Here is an 18,747-nt window from a genome sequence, read left to right as displayed (position 1 = left end):
TTATTTTAGGTTCCTTAACAATCTATTCAAATTTTGTTACCTTCAATCCAAAATCAGGAATTGTATTGGAATTTTCAAGGCTTTCTTAAGTCAACTCTGAATGCAGCACACTTTGTGATCAAATGACCAGGTTGATCAATAAGTTACTGACACAACATTAAGTGAACAGTATGTACAGGACAGTGTTGTGTAAGAATCACTCTCAGGTGACATTCTAAACACAGAAGTATATTTTTCAACGTCAGTAAAAGGGGACAATCATTATGTCCCCGCATGAGGTTTTCATGCAACATAATAGAGGAAAGTTGCCATAGAGGGTGCAGCATCAAATATGGTCTCGGTACAAATATGGAAGTAACATGGATGCCAGCAATGTGAGAGAGCTACACACGTTTTGAGAGTGGGCATGTATGGAGTTCACGAGCTAATACTGTATGTTACAAAAGCAGGAGCACCTGGAGAATTCAGGTCATGGAATGTCAGTCGTTGCATAAAACGAAAAGAAAAATCAAAGCAGTGGCCTTCTCCTTACACCTCTTCATTCAAGAGTGGAAATAAGCCCTTAGTGGTCGCTTTCAGTATTCAAACTCTTTATCTAAAGGTGAGACATGATTATAACTTATAGCATTGTACATTCCTGTCTATGCTGTTGATGTAAACCTAAGATTGTGATTTTGAGTACCATATGACACAGGATAAAGGTGTCACGAGTTTGCTGCTTCAAATCGGGGTTCAAAAACTTACTTGCATACAAAGATATCGTATTGAACTACACAAAGTGATACTATAAAGTTAGCACAGGCGCATACATACACAAAAACATGCAAACCGTCACTCTTGCGTACATACAAACGCGCATAACCGCACGCACACAGATGAAGCGCTTCAAATGATATGTGCTACCAGTGTCTTCCATTCAATGGAATGTTGTTCCCTGATGCAAAAATTTCCCACAATGCATTGAAAAGCCTCGAATGACTAACAACTTACTCCAAACGGCATAATACATCACCAAGTGTCTCACGTCTCGGTTCGACAGTAATAAAATCACCACTGGTAAAATAAACACCATAAAAATGCAAAAAAAAAAATTACGAAATATGGAAGCAAACCACATATCTACAACAACAAAATTAAATGAACAGAATTCAAGAATGGGATCCTCAGCCTTCTCTTTGTAAAATAAAGATCATGAGCGCCAGAGCAGAAAAATCCCAACATTCAGTCCGTCAGTCCACTGGGTCAATTGGAGGCGAAGTTTTGGACACTGCCTGAAGCTACATAATACTGCCATAAAATGCATGTGAGTAAAAAGACGTCTATAACTGCCTTCCTTTGTAGTCCTAACATGTTTCTATATGCATTTATACTGTATATACACTTAAATATCAATATAAAAAGTAGATGGGGAACTGTGCCCTCACAAAACAACGGGGAAGAGAAACAAAACAGCACAGATATTAAACACAACAAGGGTGGTGAAGATCAAGAGCGCATGCACGATTCCTAAAAAGGAACATTCCTTTCCAAAATCTGGACCCTGGAACACGATCAGCCGCTTTTTTATATATTTTTGGAGTCGAGAACTCCATCAGCTTCTGCAGAGACAAGGACGGATGACACGCAGCGGACAAAGAATGTCCTGGCAGGTGTTGTCTTTGTTCTTCAGATGTACGCATGTCCTTCTGGGAAAAACGGAAAGTAAAATTGTTGCACGTTTTTTTTTCTTAAAACTCTTGTCTGGAACACAAAGAAGAATGAGATATAAGAGCTTTCATGCATTGAGTGCAGCTTGTCTGGAGCGACTCAAAACTGCGAAGCGCTGCTGGGGTCACACTGCAGTAGCCGCACAATGGAGGGATCACTTTTGGCACCTTTTATGAACTCTTCCAAAGACAGCTTGCCTAGAATAGGAAGACAGAAATGGTGGGGAGAAAAAAAGTTGAGAGAAAAGACACTGCAAGAGCTGGCCTGATATGAATTGGGGTGCAGCGGATTTATCTATATCTATCAGCTGATTAATTAAGTTAACGTGTTAAACTGACAGTCTATCTATCTATCTATCTATCTAGATAAATAGATAGATTTTTTTTGGAAAATGTGATACATTTGTTTTCTTTGATGAATAGAATGTTCAAAAGAACATGTTTATAAATGTTTATAAATGTCTTTGCTCTCACTTTACTGATCAATTTAATGCATAATTGCTGAATAAAATTCTTTGATTTTTTATTTTATTTAATTTTTTTGTATTTTGTACACCAGTGTCACACACCATATACATTTCTTACAAAAAAGCTTTTTTTACAACTGTATTTTGTACAACAGTATTTATATAATTTTTATTTATATAGATAGCTATTTATGATTTATATAGGCTACTTGATATATATGATTTATTTACTTGAGACTGCCTTTCATGAGGCCTACACATGCGCTTGATGTCCGCAGACTGCATTTATTTAATTAAATCACACACTTTTGCTATTTAATAATCACACCAGGCCATTTTGTGATTTCAATTCAAAATGAATTCAAACAGTCAAGAACTGGTCCACATCTTACCATCATTGTTCAGGTCCATTTGTCTGAATATCTTATCTGTCCTCTTCTCTGGTGTGGATTCATCCTCGGGCATTTTCATCACCGATGACACCATCTTATAAATGGCCTGTTAAAGATATGATTCATGAACCGAGTTAAAATATCAGTGGACCACCTTTTATCTGGCCTTCACAGGTTCAGCTTATCCAATATTCTGATCACCACGAGCCATGAAGCAGAAAGCAAACTCAAGCAGGGAAACTTCACACAGGCTTTCTCAGCTCATTTACCTGCCATACCCACTAAATCAGAGAAGTCAATCAATTATGTAATGTTTTTGAGGGATAATGAGATTCACAGTTGGGTAGACTACTGGTGCTTGGCTTAGCCCTCCACCTTTTAAAAGCAGCCGCCGTGATAAAATATGCAACACGCTGCAATCTCTGAGTGCCAGCCAACTGTCACCTCCATGAGTTTGCGGATAATCTCGCCGTTCTGCACACACGGGGATAAACCCCGGTTAAATTTAACTCGTTAATCCAACAGAGAAGAGATTCAACGCGGATGCTACGGCCCTCCCTCAACTCTGTGATCTTCCCCACAGGCTTTGCTAGTCGAGGGGCATCGCGCAGAACGGAGCTTTGCCAAGCCTATCTGAGCTGAGGGAGACTGGTACCAACTGAGCATGCTAAACACATGCTAATAGCTCCTGTACTACAGCACAGGCTGTCAGGGGAGCGATCATCTGGGACAGCGCGCTAATGTTTGTGTTTGATCTCTCCACCAGGGGTCAGGCTGCTCATCTCTGTGCTTTCTGCAAATTATGCAGACTTGTACTGTATGTACACTTAGAAGTGACAGCTGGTGTAGAAGGAGAATGTCTGCCTGTGTGCAGAACTGAAGCGCACTACTTTCTAAATACTACACAGTATGCTGCCTTGTAATTTAATGTAATTTAGTCAAAATACAATGCTACTTTTTTAGAATCAGATGGTGTAGCATATGCACATTATACATACTATATACCTCAGAAATAGTTAAAATATATAATAGTTGTCTCTTAATGATCAATTCTGATCTGATCAATCATTTCACATCAAAGAAGAAAAATATTGAGGCAGGCTGAATAAGAGGAGCATGAAAGGCTATGGCTGCACTGTTAATAAGTAATATATTGCGTGGGTAAAAAGAAATGCTCAACATAAATTAAAAATCGCATCTGTTTTCTTCAAGTATTTTGATTCTTTCATTTCTTCAAAGATAAAAGCGAGTGTTTTTCTTTCATCTGACATTATAAGGACACAAAGTCAGCACAGAAGTCAGCGAACAGGAGGATTTTTTGAGTCAAGATTGATCGTCATAACTTAAGACTAGTATGCTCATTAAGCATGAACTTTTACAAATCACAAATCCTTGCTGAAAACTTTGCTTGAAAGAAAAGGTGAGCAGATTTCTGAAATGGAAACCCAGGACATTTTCTAGTTCAGTGGTCAAAATATCTGTGAAATGTCATGTTATTACAGTGGTGGTCAAAATTATTAGAACACTAGTATTTTCACCAGCTAAAAAATGGTTTTAAGTCAATTATTTCTATATTTTTTTGCTTTAGTGTCAGTACTTCAAGAAACCTACCTGCAAAGCTACAGTACTGTTAAAAGTTTAAATACTAGAAAATACTAGTGTTCTAATTTTGGCCACCACTGTATATCTATGAATTTTTAAAAAATGGGGATAATACATTTGTATTGTTTTTTTTAAATGTTGTAATTTCCATATACTATTATTATAAGTAATAATTATTACGCAGTTTGCCGGTCAAATGGACCCAAACTGGTTTTAATACAATTCACCAAAAAATTACACTATGAAAAATTTTAATTGGTAACCATTGCACAGGGCAAACAGATCTAAAGAGTATTATAATATAAAATTATGACTTTACAAATGCATTACAAAAATAATATTTAATAATTACATTCATTTTCACAAACTGTGCTGTATACAGTAGTTACATATTTTTTCACTTTTCAAATGTTATTTTAGGTTTGTGCTTTTGAAAATGGATCTTTACTATGCCTAATTGGGCTCATGCATCTTTTGAATAGTCTCCAGTGGACTGCTGTCTATTAGAACATCTGCCAGAAGCTTCAGAGATGTTGAAACTGTGTGCAAAATAATCCTGCACACTGTTCAGGTCCTGTTATAGTAGAAAATAATCACTAAACGACTGCTCTGGTAACCAGCAGGCTATGTTGATCAGGCTTTTTCGCAGTGTATTTGTGGAGTGTTTCAATGGTCACCCTACTGAAAAAGCCTAAGGCTGTTAGCTGGTCTCCCAGCCTGCCCAATCTGGTTAAGCTGGTCTGTTTTGGTAGTTTGGGTGCTTGTCAACTGGCCAGGCTGGGAGACCAACTGGCCAACCAGCTAAACATCAGTTTGACAAAGCTGGGAGACAAGCTAACCAAACGTTAGCAGTTAGCATCTAACATCTAAAGTCTGAAAAATCATATTTGTTTATCAAAATCATCATAGCAGTGAGAAAATTAGTGTATGGATGCAATATAAATACATTTGTTTTATGTTAGAAGTGGATTTAAGCTGCAGACTTTAGCACAAGCGTCCCAGAATGCCACTGACCTGCACAATCTCCAGCATTTCCTCGCGGCTGATGTAACCGTTGCCGTCCAGATCATACATGCTGAAGGCCCACTTTAGCTTCTGCTCCAGTTTTCCCCGTGATGTCACACTCAGAGCAATGATGAACTCCCTGAAGTCAATGGTCCCATCGTTGTTGGTGTCAAACGTACGAAAGACATGCTCAGCAAACTTAGAGGCATCACCGTATGGGAAGAAGTTGGCATAGATCTTCTTAAATTCCTCAACGTTCAAATGCCCACTGGGGCAGTCTTTCAGAAACCCCTGTTTAGAGTGAACAACATATATTGCCATCAGTGGCATGTTTTAAGAGGCTCCTTTATTAGTATATGACATCTCAGGTCAGATACAAGCATCCCAAAACCCCCAAACTCATAAATAATTTCTCATGATGATGCTGTAATTTCCACTTAAGTCTTCAACTTTCACAATCAGCCAAGTGTTTGCCAGTTTAATACCAAGTGGGAAGATCTATTGCTGCATTCATGTCCTCCTGGGAAGTTCCTACTTGCAGAAATTACAACATAATGTGTTTTAAAGTGATTTTTTAATACTAAAATGAACTCACCATACAATTTCATATTTCTCTCTTTTTTGCTTCCCAATAAAGACAGGAACTGTTTTCAGCACTAATGTAATTATATAGTTTGTGTATTTTATCATTCTTGTGCTGTTATAGAAAGTGATTTGGTCAGCTCATAAATTCATGCATATAGACAAACATTGGCCCTTAACCTTCTTGTACAAGCGGCATTCATGTCTCCTCTGAGGCACCCTCCAGGGTAGGATAAGTAAGTCATTTCCCATGACCACCACTTATAGAGACATACATTAAATGCTATATTTAACCATATGTTTGGGAGGGGGTTTTTATGTTCAAATATGCATATAGTCTATGTATAAACAACACATAGACCTATATTCTCAGAAAAAAAAAAGTGCAAATAATGGTATCTTAGAGATACAATAGTTGCACTTTATTTTACTGTACGTGAACTTGCATGTACTTACAGTGTATTTATAATGTACCTACCTAAGAAAGTACTGTAATATAAGGTAACTACATGGGGTAGGTTTAGGGGTAGGTTCAGGGTTAGTACCTAGTTATTAACTAGTTATTGTAATTACTATAATAAGTACATAGTATGTACATGTGTAACAGGACTGTAAAATAAAGTGCTACCGATACAATACTAGTTTGTCACTGGGACAGTACCCTTAAAGGGACAACTTTGCATCTTATGTACCTATAAAATGTTTTTAGTAGTACCTTAAGGGTACATAATACTACTCCAACGTGTCGATACGTACAAAAATACAAACGTATTTTTGTATTGCTTTCCAGTACATATATCTAAATATTATTTAATTAAGAAGCATTTACTTGTAAAGCAAAATGGGATATATAAAATATGTGGAAAAAAATGTATGAAAATTAAGTGAGATTATGAGCATCTGCCAGTGGGGTCAGAAAAAATCGAATGAATTAAAGGGGTCATATGATGCGATTTCAATTTTTCCTTTCTCGACGCGTTTCAAAAAGGCGGGGCATAGAGGAGAAACAATATTGTACAGTATGTGGAAAATAATGTGTTTTTTTTACTTTAAACCGCATAAACACATTTCATTACACCAAATACACAAAATAATGTTCTTTTTAGCAGCATCATATGACCCCTTTAAATTGAATATTCTTACCACACTGGCAAACGTTTTTTCTTGTTTTATGTAGAAACTCAATTAATTTTGATATGTTTTTCAGAAAACAAGACCTAATATCTTTGTCATTTGTCAAGTTTAGATATTTTTATTGGAAAATAAGCATATGGGATGTATGTAGGAAAATATTTTTTTTGCTGTGCACTTAAAAATGTATGAATGTCACTGCATTAGATAACACACTATCAAACCAAGTGGAGATTTTCAAGAAAAAATAAATAAATAAATAAATAAAATACCTTCAAATTTATACGTTCACAATGAAAACCAAAAAAGTAAATGCAAAATGTCTCAGTAGTGTAATTAGGTCTGAGAAAAGATCTAGCATAATTTGTTGATGCTTGGTTTGATATTTTGTTTGCTAATGCAATGAAATTAATACATTTTGTGTGGCTTAAGTACCCAGATACTTTTTAGGGGCACCTGTGCATGTCTCAAGATGTTCCCACCTTGTACCACTCCTGCAGCTCGTGGTCAGTGAACTCCGTGTTCTCCCTCAGGTCCACTAGCATCTCGGGCCTGAGTTTGCTGTTCTGTTTTCCCATGATGATACGTCTCTGTGTGCGCAGTGACAACACCGAGGCCCCGGGTCAGACCTGTCGGCAAAAATGATACGAGGGCCAATGAGGTGAGACCTGAAAACATTTTAGACTAGGTTACAAGTTCAAGTGGTAAGGAGTTTTAGTTATGAGGCCAGGGGTCAAGTGATTAGACGCCGTCACGGCATCGTGAACATGAAATTTCAGCTAATTAAAAACCACAGGCTTCTTCCAAATCATAACAACGTGTGTTTGAACTCTCTTGCTCTGGTGTGACACCCATCAGGGCTCAGTGAACTCTAATGTCTCCCCTGACATTACATGGATAATTAGAGACAGTGTGTTTGTGTGCGAACGTGTGTTCATATATGTGTGTGTATGAACATATCCATTAGTGAATTACCGGTAGTACCCTTCTGAGCTGACTCATTCTCACTTCCTGGGCACAAAAAGTGCTCTGATAAAAATATATAAACGTCTGTAACGCTGCAAAAGGAAATGTACAAATTAATTGGTCCAAATGTGAGGCAGAAAAACAGCCATTTTCTCATGATGTTTTGAGAACACAGTTAGCTACCTGCGCTAATTAATAACAGAGCCGCAAACAAATACTGCGAGATGGGCAGCGATCCGAGACCGCGCAGTGCACTGCGGTAAAAACACTGGAGGAGGATCAGTACACACAAACAAGACTCTCCAAGATATATGAAAGCATCCAGCACTGAGCACAAGGCACATTTATCTCAAACACACAGGGAGCAGTATGAGCTCAATGAAGAAAGATTATCTGACAGTATGCGATAGAGGCAAAAGCCCGGTTTGAGTTTAAGCTAAATTACCTTACATAAGCATTGAGAAAAAGAACATCCTCCAAACTGTATCACTTTCAGGGATGCTAATTTTTGCACGATTACGGATGATAGCAGTCTGTCTGATTAGATTTTCCTACCCCATGCTGAGTGCATGTACTCTCGAGGGAGAAATAAACCCCAGCGGAGAGGAATCAGATGAGGAAAACCTCATTTAAAACTATTTTTTGAGCTCTCCAGATGCATGATCTGGGGGAGAAGTCATTGTTTTATGAAACAACAGTGATAAAGTTCAGATTTCAGTTTAGGGGTGTAACTAGTAGTGGGTCTGCAATAAAACCAGCCACAAAAAAGCAGTTCTTCAAAATATCTTGTATTATGTTCCACAGAAGAAAGACAGCAGGTTGGAAATGACATGAGGGTGAGCAAATGATGACAGAATTTTCATTTCTGGGTGAACTATCCCTTCAAGTAAGTCAGTCTAAATGTATTAAAGTTAACTATTTTCCATTGCAATGAGTGCTGCACAATTAATCACAATAAATCTGAAATGGCAATATGACGCAAAGACTGCAATGTAATTAAATTTATTTCAGAGTGAAGCATAGCACTGTGTTCATTTACACGTGAGCAGCTCATAAGCCGGTGTCTTCAGTTTCTCGAAGCGGCTCAAGTCACAGTAAATGCTGCTCCGCACAAACTCCATCTGCTCTGTATTTGGGGTGCCTATAACATGCATTTGGGAATGCAACATGCACTGTTCATCATCCCAAACTTGTAATGAGAAGCACTTACAAACTGGCTGTCGTCGACAAAGGAGAAGCTATAATGGCTCCCTGCAGTTTTCCACCAAAAAGGTTGATGTTCAGTGTTTAAAAAATAAAAAAAAATTATCTAGCTATAAATGTCAGTATTGTAATATTAGTTTTATTATAAAATAAAATTACTGTTATAATATTATTATTATATTATTTTTCTTAAATACTTTTTTAATGTTACAGTGATATATAATCATAACATTTTGGCCAAACTGTCCATGCAGCCTTACAAACAAGCCCAGAATTTTTTTTTTTATCGGCATTGCCATTTTATCTGAAAAATCAAAACATTTTCCCAAAATTGCACGGCCTTAATTGCAATTATAGTGATCCTACATTTACAAGTTCATACATGCTTTTCTTTGCAAAATCAAAAGGCCACCACAGGATATCATCCGAATAATGGCATTGGTTTTGTCCCCACTTCATCAGGCTCCAAGGTTCAAAGTCTTTAACCTCAGCTGAGTCCTGTGATTGTATGTCCCAAACATTTTATACTTATAGCTTGAGGCTGATCTCCAGACTTAGCCATTTAGGGTTGAAGCTACAGCAAATGATTTAGCACAGGGATCACAACGAGGCCAACGAGGGAGTGTGGGTGGGGAGGGCTGATGGGAAAGAAAAAATAACAACAATGGCAAGAATGCAGAGCAGGAGCAGCTTACACTGGCGGCAGGCCCAGTGGTGATGAAAGAGCATCACCGCCGAGTGTTGGTGTTGGACTGACCAGCAGACACGCAAATGGCTCTGTGCTGTGCATATTGTTTCCATTATGCCGTCTCATTTTGTGCCTTAACCAGCCCTTTGGATAATTGCTGGATATCTACAGCAATTGTGTTCTATGTTGCCTTCTACAGGAACCAGAAAATGGAGAGGTAATATAAAACTGAAACTACAGGACGAAGTAACTGTGTCTGCATCTGCGCCTGAAAAACTCCAACTGGCTATCAGTGCAATGTCAAGCGACATGTCTCTCTCTCTGCGTAGCAGACACCTTGCTGATATATTGAAAGGAGTGCCGTTCCCCAGGGCTTAAATGTCATCACTCACATTGTGACATGTCACGCTAGTTTTAGCACTCTACACTCATTAGACTTAATAAAGGAAGGCTGAACCGAGCCTGCCTAAAAAAAATGTCCTTAGCTCCAGCCAAGAAGACTGGAACAAAAGACATCTGGAGGAAGATGAGGGCAATGTATAAAGAATGAAATGACTTCATCCACTCACATTTTCTCACATAACTGTCCCTCGGCCAATCCCAAAGGGAAAATCACCAGTGAGATCTTTTAAATATTGTGTTTCTCCTTAGAAAGGAGGTTAAATATCCTGCTTCTTATAATTTTCTCTTGCAAAAAACACCCTAATAGTCTTCCCTAGGGTTTTCAACAAGCTCTCAAACTACGCTTAGATTAGCCAAGATCGCACTCAGCAAGTCTGCTCTCAGAAGTCAGAGATTTGAGCAAGAACGGTCTTTTATGCTATTCTCGATTCTATTATTACCATTTAAAAGTTTGGGGTTGGTAAGATTTTTTTATGCTTTCAGTGAAGTCTCTTATGCTCACCAAGGCTGCATTTATTTTCTCAAAAATACAGTAAAAATATCAAAATATATTGTGAAATTCAATATATCTGTTCAATTCAATATATCGGTTTTCTAAATATTTTATTAATATATTATCAAATGTAATTAATTCCTGTGTTGGCAAAGTCTCCCATGTCAATCAGTGTCAAATGATCCTTCATAAATCATTCTAATATACTGATTTGCTGCTCAAGAAACATTTCTTATTATTATCAATGTCAAACAGTTGTGCTGCTTAATATTTTTATGGAAATTGTGTTACTTTTTTCAGGTTTCTTTGATTAATCTTTAAAAAAAACAGCAGTTATTAATGTAGAAAAAAATATTATAAAAGTTTTTACCTAATGTACACTGATAAATCATTCACTGTAATACCAGGCAAGAGCATGAAAAAAGTAAATGGGATCATATCTGATTTCATGTTGACTTTAAGCCTCCTGTGTTATGAACGAGCAACCTCTGAGCAATAAAATGTTCATCTGGAAAAGTCTGCAAATACAAAAGTGCACAAAAAACAAATTACAAACAGAGCTTATTTATGACATAGAAGTGGGACAAGTGCTCTTGAAAACCCCTGATGATTGCAGATACAAGAGAGTCAGATATGCCGAGGCACACTGGCGCACACACCCCCTCGCAACCTCAAACAAAATTTCTCCTTTTCTTGTTCTTTGCAGTTTCTCTTGTTCATCCCTCTGGATGTTTGGGCTTAAGGGGTAATCCTCTCTCTCCACAGTGTCCCACATGTGTTAGTGGTTGTTCTGACTGTTAAAATCCAGGACAGCCTTCCCACCCCATCCTGCAGACAGCTGTTCCTCTACTCTATGTGGGTCAGCAACATCTGGACTGCTAATCCAACTGTGGAGGAATGGATGGATGGATGAAAAGGAGAGGAATGCTGTGCTCTCTGGGAAAAAGACAGAGGTGTAAATTCACCAAGAACTGCACTGTTTACCTTGCGTCTGCTCAATGCTGCATCCGCACCATCAGGTGTCAGTATAGTGGCACCTGAAGTATCGGTCAGCACAACATAAACAAAAGAATCTTCAAGCACAGCTATGTTTGCCTTGACAAACATGCTTCATTTAAATGATCAGTGCATTTAGTGCAGGATTGCGAACGCTTAGTGTACCGCATTCAAAAGTGCCGCAACTGTTCAGTGAATTCGCCCCGGAGTTGTTTTTGTTGTGTGGGAAAGCCTTAGGGCTGAGGAGGCTGAATATCTGAAACACAAGAGCCTCATTAAAATCCCTGCCAGCAAGAGAGCAGAGAGTAAATGAGCCACTGCACACCAGTGAAATAAAAGTGCAAGGCCGAGAGGAGAAAAGAGAAATGAAAGGAGGGAGTTAGAGTGTATCAGAGGACGGGAGAAAGAGCCAAAAGATGAATCTCACAACAAGAGTATCTTATTCCTGCATCTATAGAAAGGCAGAGGAAAGAGGACGACAGAATTGATTTTTCTCCCCACTCCTGCGTTTCTATCGCTCATCCATTTATGAGAAACAGAGGTAATCAGAGAATCAATCTGACCCGACAAGCGACTTTTGATCTTTCTAAATCAGCCGCCATCTCTTTCTCTGCCTCTTCCTTTATAATCCGCCAGCTCTATCCCTTCCTTCATTTCATTTGCTTAAGACCCTTTTAATTCCTCTAAAGTTTAATTCTAATTGCGCAACCTTTGCATGAACCATCTCCCTTTTTAAATTCTCTCTCTCTTTTTTTCCCAAAAGTCCTGTTCCAAAACCTATTGAGTTGTCTCTGTAGGCAGCATTTTAAGAAATCATAGCCGCCCAGCTGTTCCAAAAAGAAGATAGCATAATTACTCCGGCTGTTAATACACCACCATTTCAGGATGTATCCCTTGTGGAGAAGGCAATCCCATAATGCTCTGAAAAAATTCAAGGCTGTCAACTGATTAACAGTTTGAATCAAATTAATAACATACTACATACAGCATTTCAATATTTGCTGAGAAAACCCCTTAGTGATCAACAGACAATACATTATAAAGATGGATAAAAATCAATGAATAGATATTATAAAGTAGCTTTAGTAGTCTATTATTATTTGTTTTATTTTCATTTCATTGCACATTAGTCTTAATGGACCACAGTCCATTTTACAATTTAGGGCCGGATTTACTAACAGATTGCACCAGCGTAAATGTCTTTTGGCGCTAAAATAGTACTGTCAGGAGAAGACGCGCAGTGAAGAATTAGCGCTGAAAAGGCGTGGACACAGTTAATTTTGCACCTGACCTTGTTGAAAATGCATTTGTAGAAGTTTCCCTTTCAGACGCAAAATTTATGTGAGGAGAGTATTAAAATGAATCACGCATTGCAATTTACTAACGTTTGCGCTCTTCAAATTACTGGTATTTGCGGCATTATTTGAAGCCCAAAAATGCATGTCTTAAAGCAGGCAGTAATTTGTGCTGCTCTTGGTAGATTGTGCTGGTCATTATGGAAATGATCTGGCTGCATCTATGTTCTTTAATGTGCGCATTGTTAGTAAATCTCCCGCAAATCTCCCTCCCATCGGCGCTTTTATGGAATTGCGCTCTAACGCTAATTTGCTCTGTTTAGTAAATCTGGCCCTTAGTTTGTCAATATGTTTGAAGGGGACTTCGATATAAACGATCACACTAAATAACATGTTAAATAACAGACAAAGGAAATAAACTGACAGACGAATTGAGGGAAATGTATATTATAAATATATTTTATTCTAAAAAGAAAAAAAGCATTTAAAATAGGAATTATATTTTTATAATTATATACAATTATATTTTAATATGGTTTATATTACAATATTTGTGGGTGCTGTGTATTTTGGCCGCATGCGCACATATTAATTATTTTATTTTTACAGTTATTTTTAAGGAGTCACACTATAGTGTGCGCACCAAACCAGATCGCAGGTGCTCTCATGAGAACCAGACTGAAAACTTTATGTGCACCCCTGCTAACCCTTATCCCTAACCTTAACCTTGGTATAGTGTTGGTAGCACATACTGATAAGTAGCATTATTGTTTGTTGCGGCTGGATGTTTTTTTCTGTGCTCTGAGTTGAATCAATGAAGTCTGACCTTTTCTTGACAGGTAACTATGTGATTGAGTTGCCCAATGAAAACAAATGGGGAGTGGGGTTTGCGCTTGGTTTAAAATGACAAGAAACAAAAAAAAGTAAATTTTTTATGCTTATCAGAGTAGTGCACTGTTAGCTTAGCAACATGTTAATAGCAATCTCTATTGGAGTGCTATTTGTGTGGCTGCCTTTATAGAGTGCTCCAATTCATTCAGGTCAATCAGTCGGAGGTTCCATGAGGTTAGTATACTTTTTTAGAAGGCAGCTGCCTACAGTATGTAGGCACTAGACAATAAGGCAGCTCACTATGTTGTCTTTTTCCCCTTCTGTGTGGTAGTGAGGAAAGAAATTACAACCTGTTTTTTTCACCACTCACACACACTTCACAAAATGAATCCTTGCGCTGACATTTTGACAATATACAAGAACATCTCCCATGAGCCAAAGGACAGACCTTCTGCTTAAAAACACTGCACTGAAATCCCCAATCCATCAAATTTCGGAGCTTACGGAGGCTAAAGGCTGCCTGCCAATCTCATTCCACAAGTGTAGTACAACACAGTAAATCTAAATGCAGATTTTAAATCACGGTTTAGCTGCTAAACAATCCTGACGTGACATCAGTGTCTGAAAAGACTCTAAAGCCATTTCTAGATGTTTCTAGATTTGGTTGAACATTTGAGAGCATTATACAGCAGGACTCGTTTCTTCCAGCTGTCATGTATGGCTTTTAATAAAGACAGCAGGAGTCGAGCCCTGACCTGAATCAATGAATCTGCTTCACATTACTCAAGAGAGGGAGGGGCTAGAGGACATAATAACAAGAACAGACTGAGAAAAAGAAAGAGAGAGAGAGTGAGAGGAAGATGGAGAAAGGACGCTAATGAAGGAGGTAAAAATAAGAATGAGGCTGTGTCCTCGGTGAGTGAGGTCCCTTCAGTCAGCTCACATTGTAGACATCATTTCATACCTCTTGCCAACAGGGACTTCGACTGATCTCAGCTGGCTGCCCATCAGAGAGATGGAAGAGCACTGGCTGGGTGTGTATGGAGAGGTGTTTGGCCTTTTTACCATTTTTATTGATGGGACAGTAGAGAGGACAGGAAATGATTGGCATTGGGAAATGATGCAAACTGCCATATCCAAGTCTCTGTCATAACCCCAGCCTCGCTGGGTGGAAGATTCCACTGACGGACGAAGCGGAGTCCAGCCCGGGGTCGTCACATGTGGTTGCCACAGGCATCACAGTATGGTGAGGGACGTAACATTTCCATCACACGCTTGAGGAATTAGGCCAATCACAACGCACTGGATAGCTGGCCAATCAGAGCACACCTCGCTTTTTCAGACCGATGAGCTTTGTAAAAATCGACGCGTTTCAGAAAGGCGGGGCATAGAGGAGAAACAGTAATGTACAGTATGTGGAAAATAATGTGTTTTTTGAACCTTAAACCGCATAAACACATTTCATTACACTAAATACACAAAATAATGTTCTTTTTAGCAGCATCATATGACCCCTTTAAAAAATAGTTCCTGACATAGTTCCTCATAATTCATTACTAAACAGTTAATTTTGCTGAAATACATGATACATGGAATAGTTTTGATGATATATTGATTGTTTCTGTTGCTAAAATGTCACCGTTGGGTGAAGTGGTCATGGCAGTGCTTCATCGTGAATAAAACACAGCTGCTGTGTGTTATATATAGCTATAACACACAGCAGCTGTGTTTTATTCACGATAAAGCACTGCCATGACCACTTCACCCAACGGTGACATTTTCATGACCACTTCACCCAACGGTGACATCACACACAGAGTGCATGCATTCATTTATTATTCTATTAGTTAAATTAATCTATATCACACAAAGAGTACCGTTGTTCTGCAGATATCAGCATGAACATATTTAATAATCATTTTATACAAGTTCAGTAAAGCAATAAGTGACTTAGCCTACATTTTAGACATAATAATGCTTGTTTTTGCTCAATTTTGCTAACAAAAATAGTTACAAACAAAGACCACAGCACTGTTTTGCATCTCTGAGCAAAGGACGCGGTGTTTACTTATTGAATGAATCAGCTTTTTGAACGAATCGGTTGACTAAATGATTCAGTGATTCACTCGTTAACACAGTCAAATGCTTTGTTTCTGAATGAATCAGTCGTTTGAATGAACCGGTTGAATCTCAATGACTCACTCATTAACAGTCACTTGCTGTCACCTACTGGCGGTTTTAATTTCACATTTAGACTATTTTTTTATGTTTTAAATTCATTTCAAATAACAGTATTCAGCGTTTTATGTTAAAAATAAAACATTATTTATTAATCTGTATTGCTACTCAAGCTGTGTATGAACATTTTATATTATTTATTTGCTTATTTTCCATTTTGCATTTACTTGTACCTTTAATTTACTTTACTGGTAGGATATCTGTACTTTTACTTGAGTATGGCTTTCAGGTACTTTATACACCACTGCATTTTAGCAACAGAAACAATCAATATATCATCAAAACTATTCCATGTATCATGTATTTCAGCAAAATTAACTGTTTAGTACTGTTTTTAACGGAAGGATAGCATTTAATAAATTTACTTCAAAAAAGTAACATATCAATACATACATTTTTGGTTTAATATCTGTATTCTCAGTGCTGGGTGGATTACTTACAAATTGTAGTCCATTACTGAAATCTGTAGTTAGTAACATAATCTAGGTTACTCATTTTAGGTCATGTATTCTGACTATTTTTTAGATTAGATATTATCTAACTTCTTTTAAACTTACCATTAAATGTAGCAAATTGATATAAAAAAAAAAGCAAAGAGAAAGAAAATATATTCCGCTTTTTAAAATGGAAATGCATTAAACTATACATCAAACCAGGGTTTCCCAAACTGGGCTTAATGTAAGAATGCAATGGGTTTGCAAGTTGATATAAAGCTAATAATTAATTAAATCATAAAAATGTTAAATAAAGATAATTTAAACAATTGAACTCTACATATAGAAATATTTTGTTTACCTGCATGTCAATGTGACAATTAACCGACATCAGAAAATTGTGAACATGTGAATGTGTTAAATTACTGAAATATTACCTTCCTCAGAGATGTTTCAAGTAAATATTTTATGTCAAAGGGGTTTGGCTGACAAAAACTTTAGGAATCCTTGCATTATATGAACAGACATTAAGAAACATGGAAACAACAATGGCATTACATGCCCAAAGTCTTCCAGGTTTGAAATATTTTTGTCCAGACTTCCAGAATCATCAGTTACTGAAGGTCACTCTGGATATGATGACGACATAATGTTTCAAAGTTATACATCACCAGTGTTTAGTAACTTGCATAATTATTTGTTTCATACATGGTCTAATAGCTTGATAGGTGTCACCAGAACACCCCAGCAGTTGTATAGCAACTAATTTTGCATGGTCAAACACCACTCACTTTTTTTAAAAAACAAAATAATAATAATACAAATAAAAACATCTTTAAGAACTTTTAAAAATCTACAATCACATCATCTAACTGAAGCTCCAAACAATCAAATTCACCAAACTTTGTGTGTTTCAGTTTGCAAGCTAACCACAAGACAAGCGCTCTGACACTATTGCTGTTTTAATCATGACAGTTAATGAGGGTCACACAGGAATCACACACTTATCTATCAGTCTGATTACAGTACACTGTAACCGTAAAATTAATGTCCAATACATGTAATGTCCAATACAGTTTTTCACCGTATATAGTAGGGGAATTTACCGTTAACCATTTAACAGGTTTTTACTGTAGCATTTTTACAGTCTTTTACCGTTAAATTCACGGTCATTTTTTACAGTGTAGGGGCATATGATGGCATGAGCATTAGAGATATTATTGTGTGTGTGAGAGAGAGAGAGAGAGAGAGAGAGAAAAGAGATTATATGCAGGAAAAATATGGCATAAGCAGACAGATGGACACATGCGCTATGAGCATCTCCCCCAGCGTATGACCTACACCTCCATTAACAAGCTTTCCGACACGTCGGCTGTAGTGTGCCGTTATTACACCATCCCTCCTCCACCCTCACGAGAGATGCATAAAGAAATTCCTGGCATCCCTGCCAGCGTACTGTAGGCAGATCGCTTGATCATAATAAACAAAAGCGACTAGGACCCGCTCTGAGCGTGTAAGCCTGATAATCACTGGAGACGGGATGACCTCTGTGACCCGTGCGTGAGCACATGTGTGTGTGTCCACACGTGCATATAGACACGATATGTGTGTGTGTTGCATCATAAGCTGGATAGAGTTGCAGATGGTGCTGAAAGAGTATAACTGCTCATCTGTCATGTATTGTTTCAGGAACAATAATTTGCTTTCACTGTGGCTGCAGAAGGAATGCAGTCCATTACATGCAATGATGGAGGGTTATTCTGTTCAACAAAAGACAATATTGACTAGCCTTTAATGAAATGCTTTCTTGCAGTGACTCGATGAGTAAGCTGTATATGACTATGTAGAATACAAGCATCTCTCCATTTCAAGAAGAAAAGCGAATGAAAACTTAACTTTGTCTGCGCAAAAATCACCACCACCATGCTTGAGTGTTCTGAGTATTTTAGCACATTTCTATGCGGTTTCTAAGGTATTTTGTGTGATAGGTGGTGGTGCTGTCTGATTTGGGGGAAAAAATAGAAATTGTGGGGGTTTTTTCTGATAAAAATTGCAAATGCGATTAAAAAAAAAAAAGTGCTGTTAGTAGGGGTGCACAATTTGGTCAAAAATTTTGTGATTATATATCAATATGACTATAAAATAATAATAATAATAATAATAATAATTATTATTATTATTATTATTATTACTATTATTTTACATAATAAAATTAACACAAAATTTTTGACCAAATTGTGCACCCCTACTAACAGCACTTTTTTTTTTTTAATCGCATTTGCAATTTTTATCAGAAAAAACCCCCACAATTTCTAT

General features: G+C 37.5%; 1 protein-coding gene across 1 annotated transcript in view; it reads right to left on the bottom strand.

The window, feature by feature from the left end:
• Positions 1-647: 647 nt before the first annotated feature.
• Positions 648-18,747, bottom strand: part of LOC107724300 (hippocalcin-like protein 1) — a 34,485-nt gene continuing 16,385 nt past the window's right edge. Inside the window, exons 2-5 of the mRNA XM_016533160.1 lie at positions 7,368-7,514; positions 5,182-5,463; positions 2,566-2,671; positions 648-1,904 (exon numbers count right to left, since the gene is read on the bottom strand). Of these exons, the coding sequence (XP_016388646.1) occupies positions 1,807-1,904; positions 2,566-2,671; positions 5,182-5,463; positions 7,368-7,463 (582 nt within the window). The 5' untranslated portion in view covers positions 7,464-7,514 and the 3' untranslated portion in view covers positions 648-1,806. The remainder of the gene's footprint in view (positions 1,905-2,565; positions 2,672-5,181; positions 5,464-7,367; positions 7,515-18,747) is intronic.

The sequence above is a fragment of the Sinocyclocheilus rhinocerous genome, unplaced genomic scaffold (assembly GCF_001515625.1).
Source record: "Sinocyclocheilus rhinocerous isolate Xijiao unplaced genomic scaffold, SAMN03320098_v1.1 scaffold574, whole genome shotgun sequence".
In the NCBI taxonomy this organism is placed as follows: Eukaryota; Metazoa; Chordata; class Actinopteri; order Cypriniformes; family Cyprinidae; genus Sinocyclocheilus; species Sinocyclocheilus rhinocerous.
The sequence above is the reverse complement of the archived record's forward strand: the minus strand, read 5'-3'. Positions and strand labels throughout refer to the sequence as shown.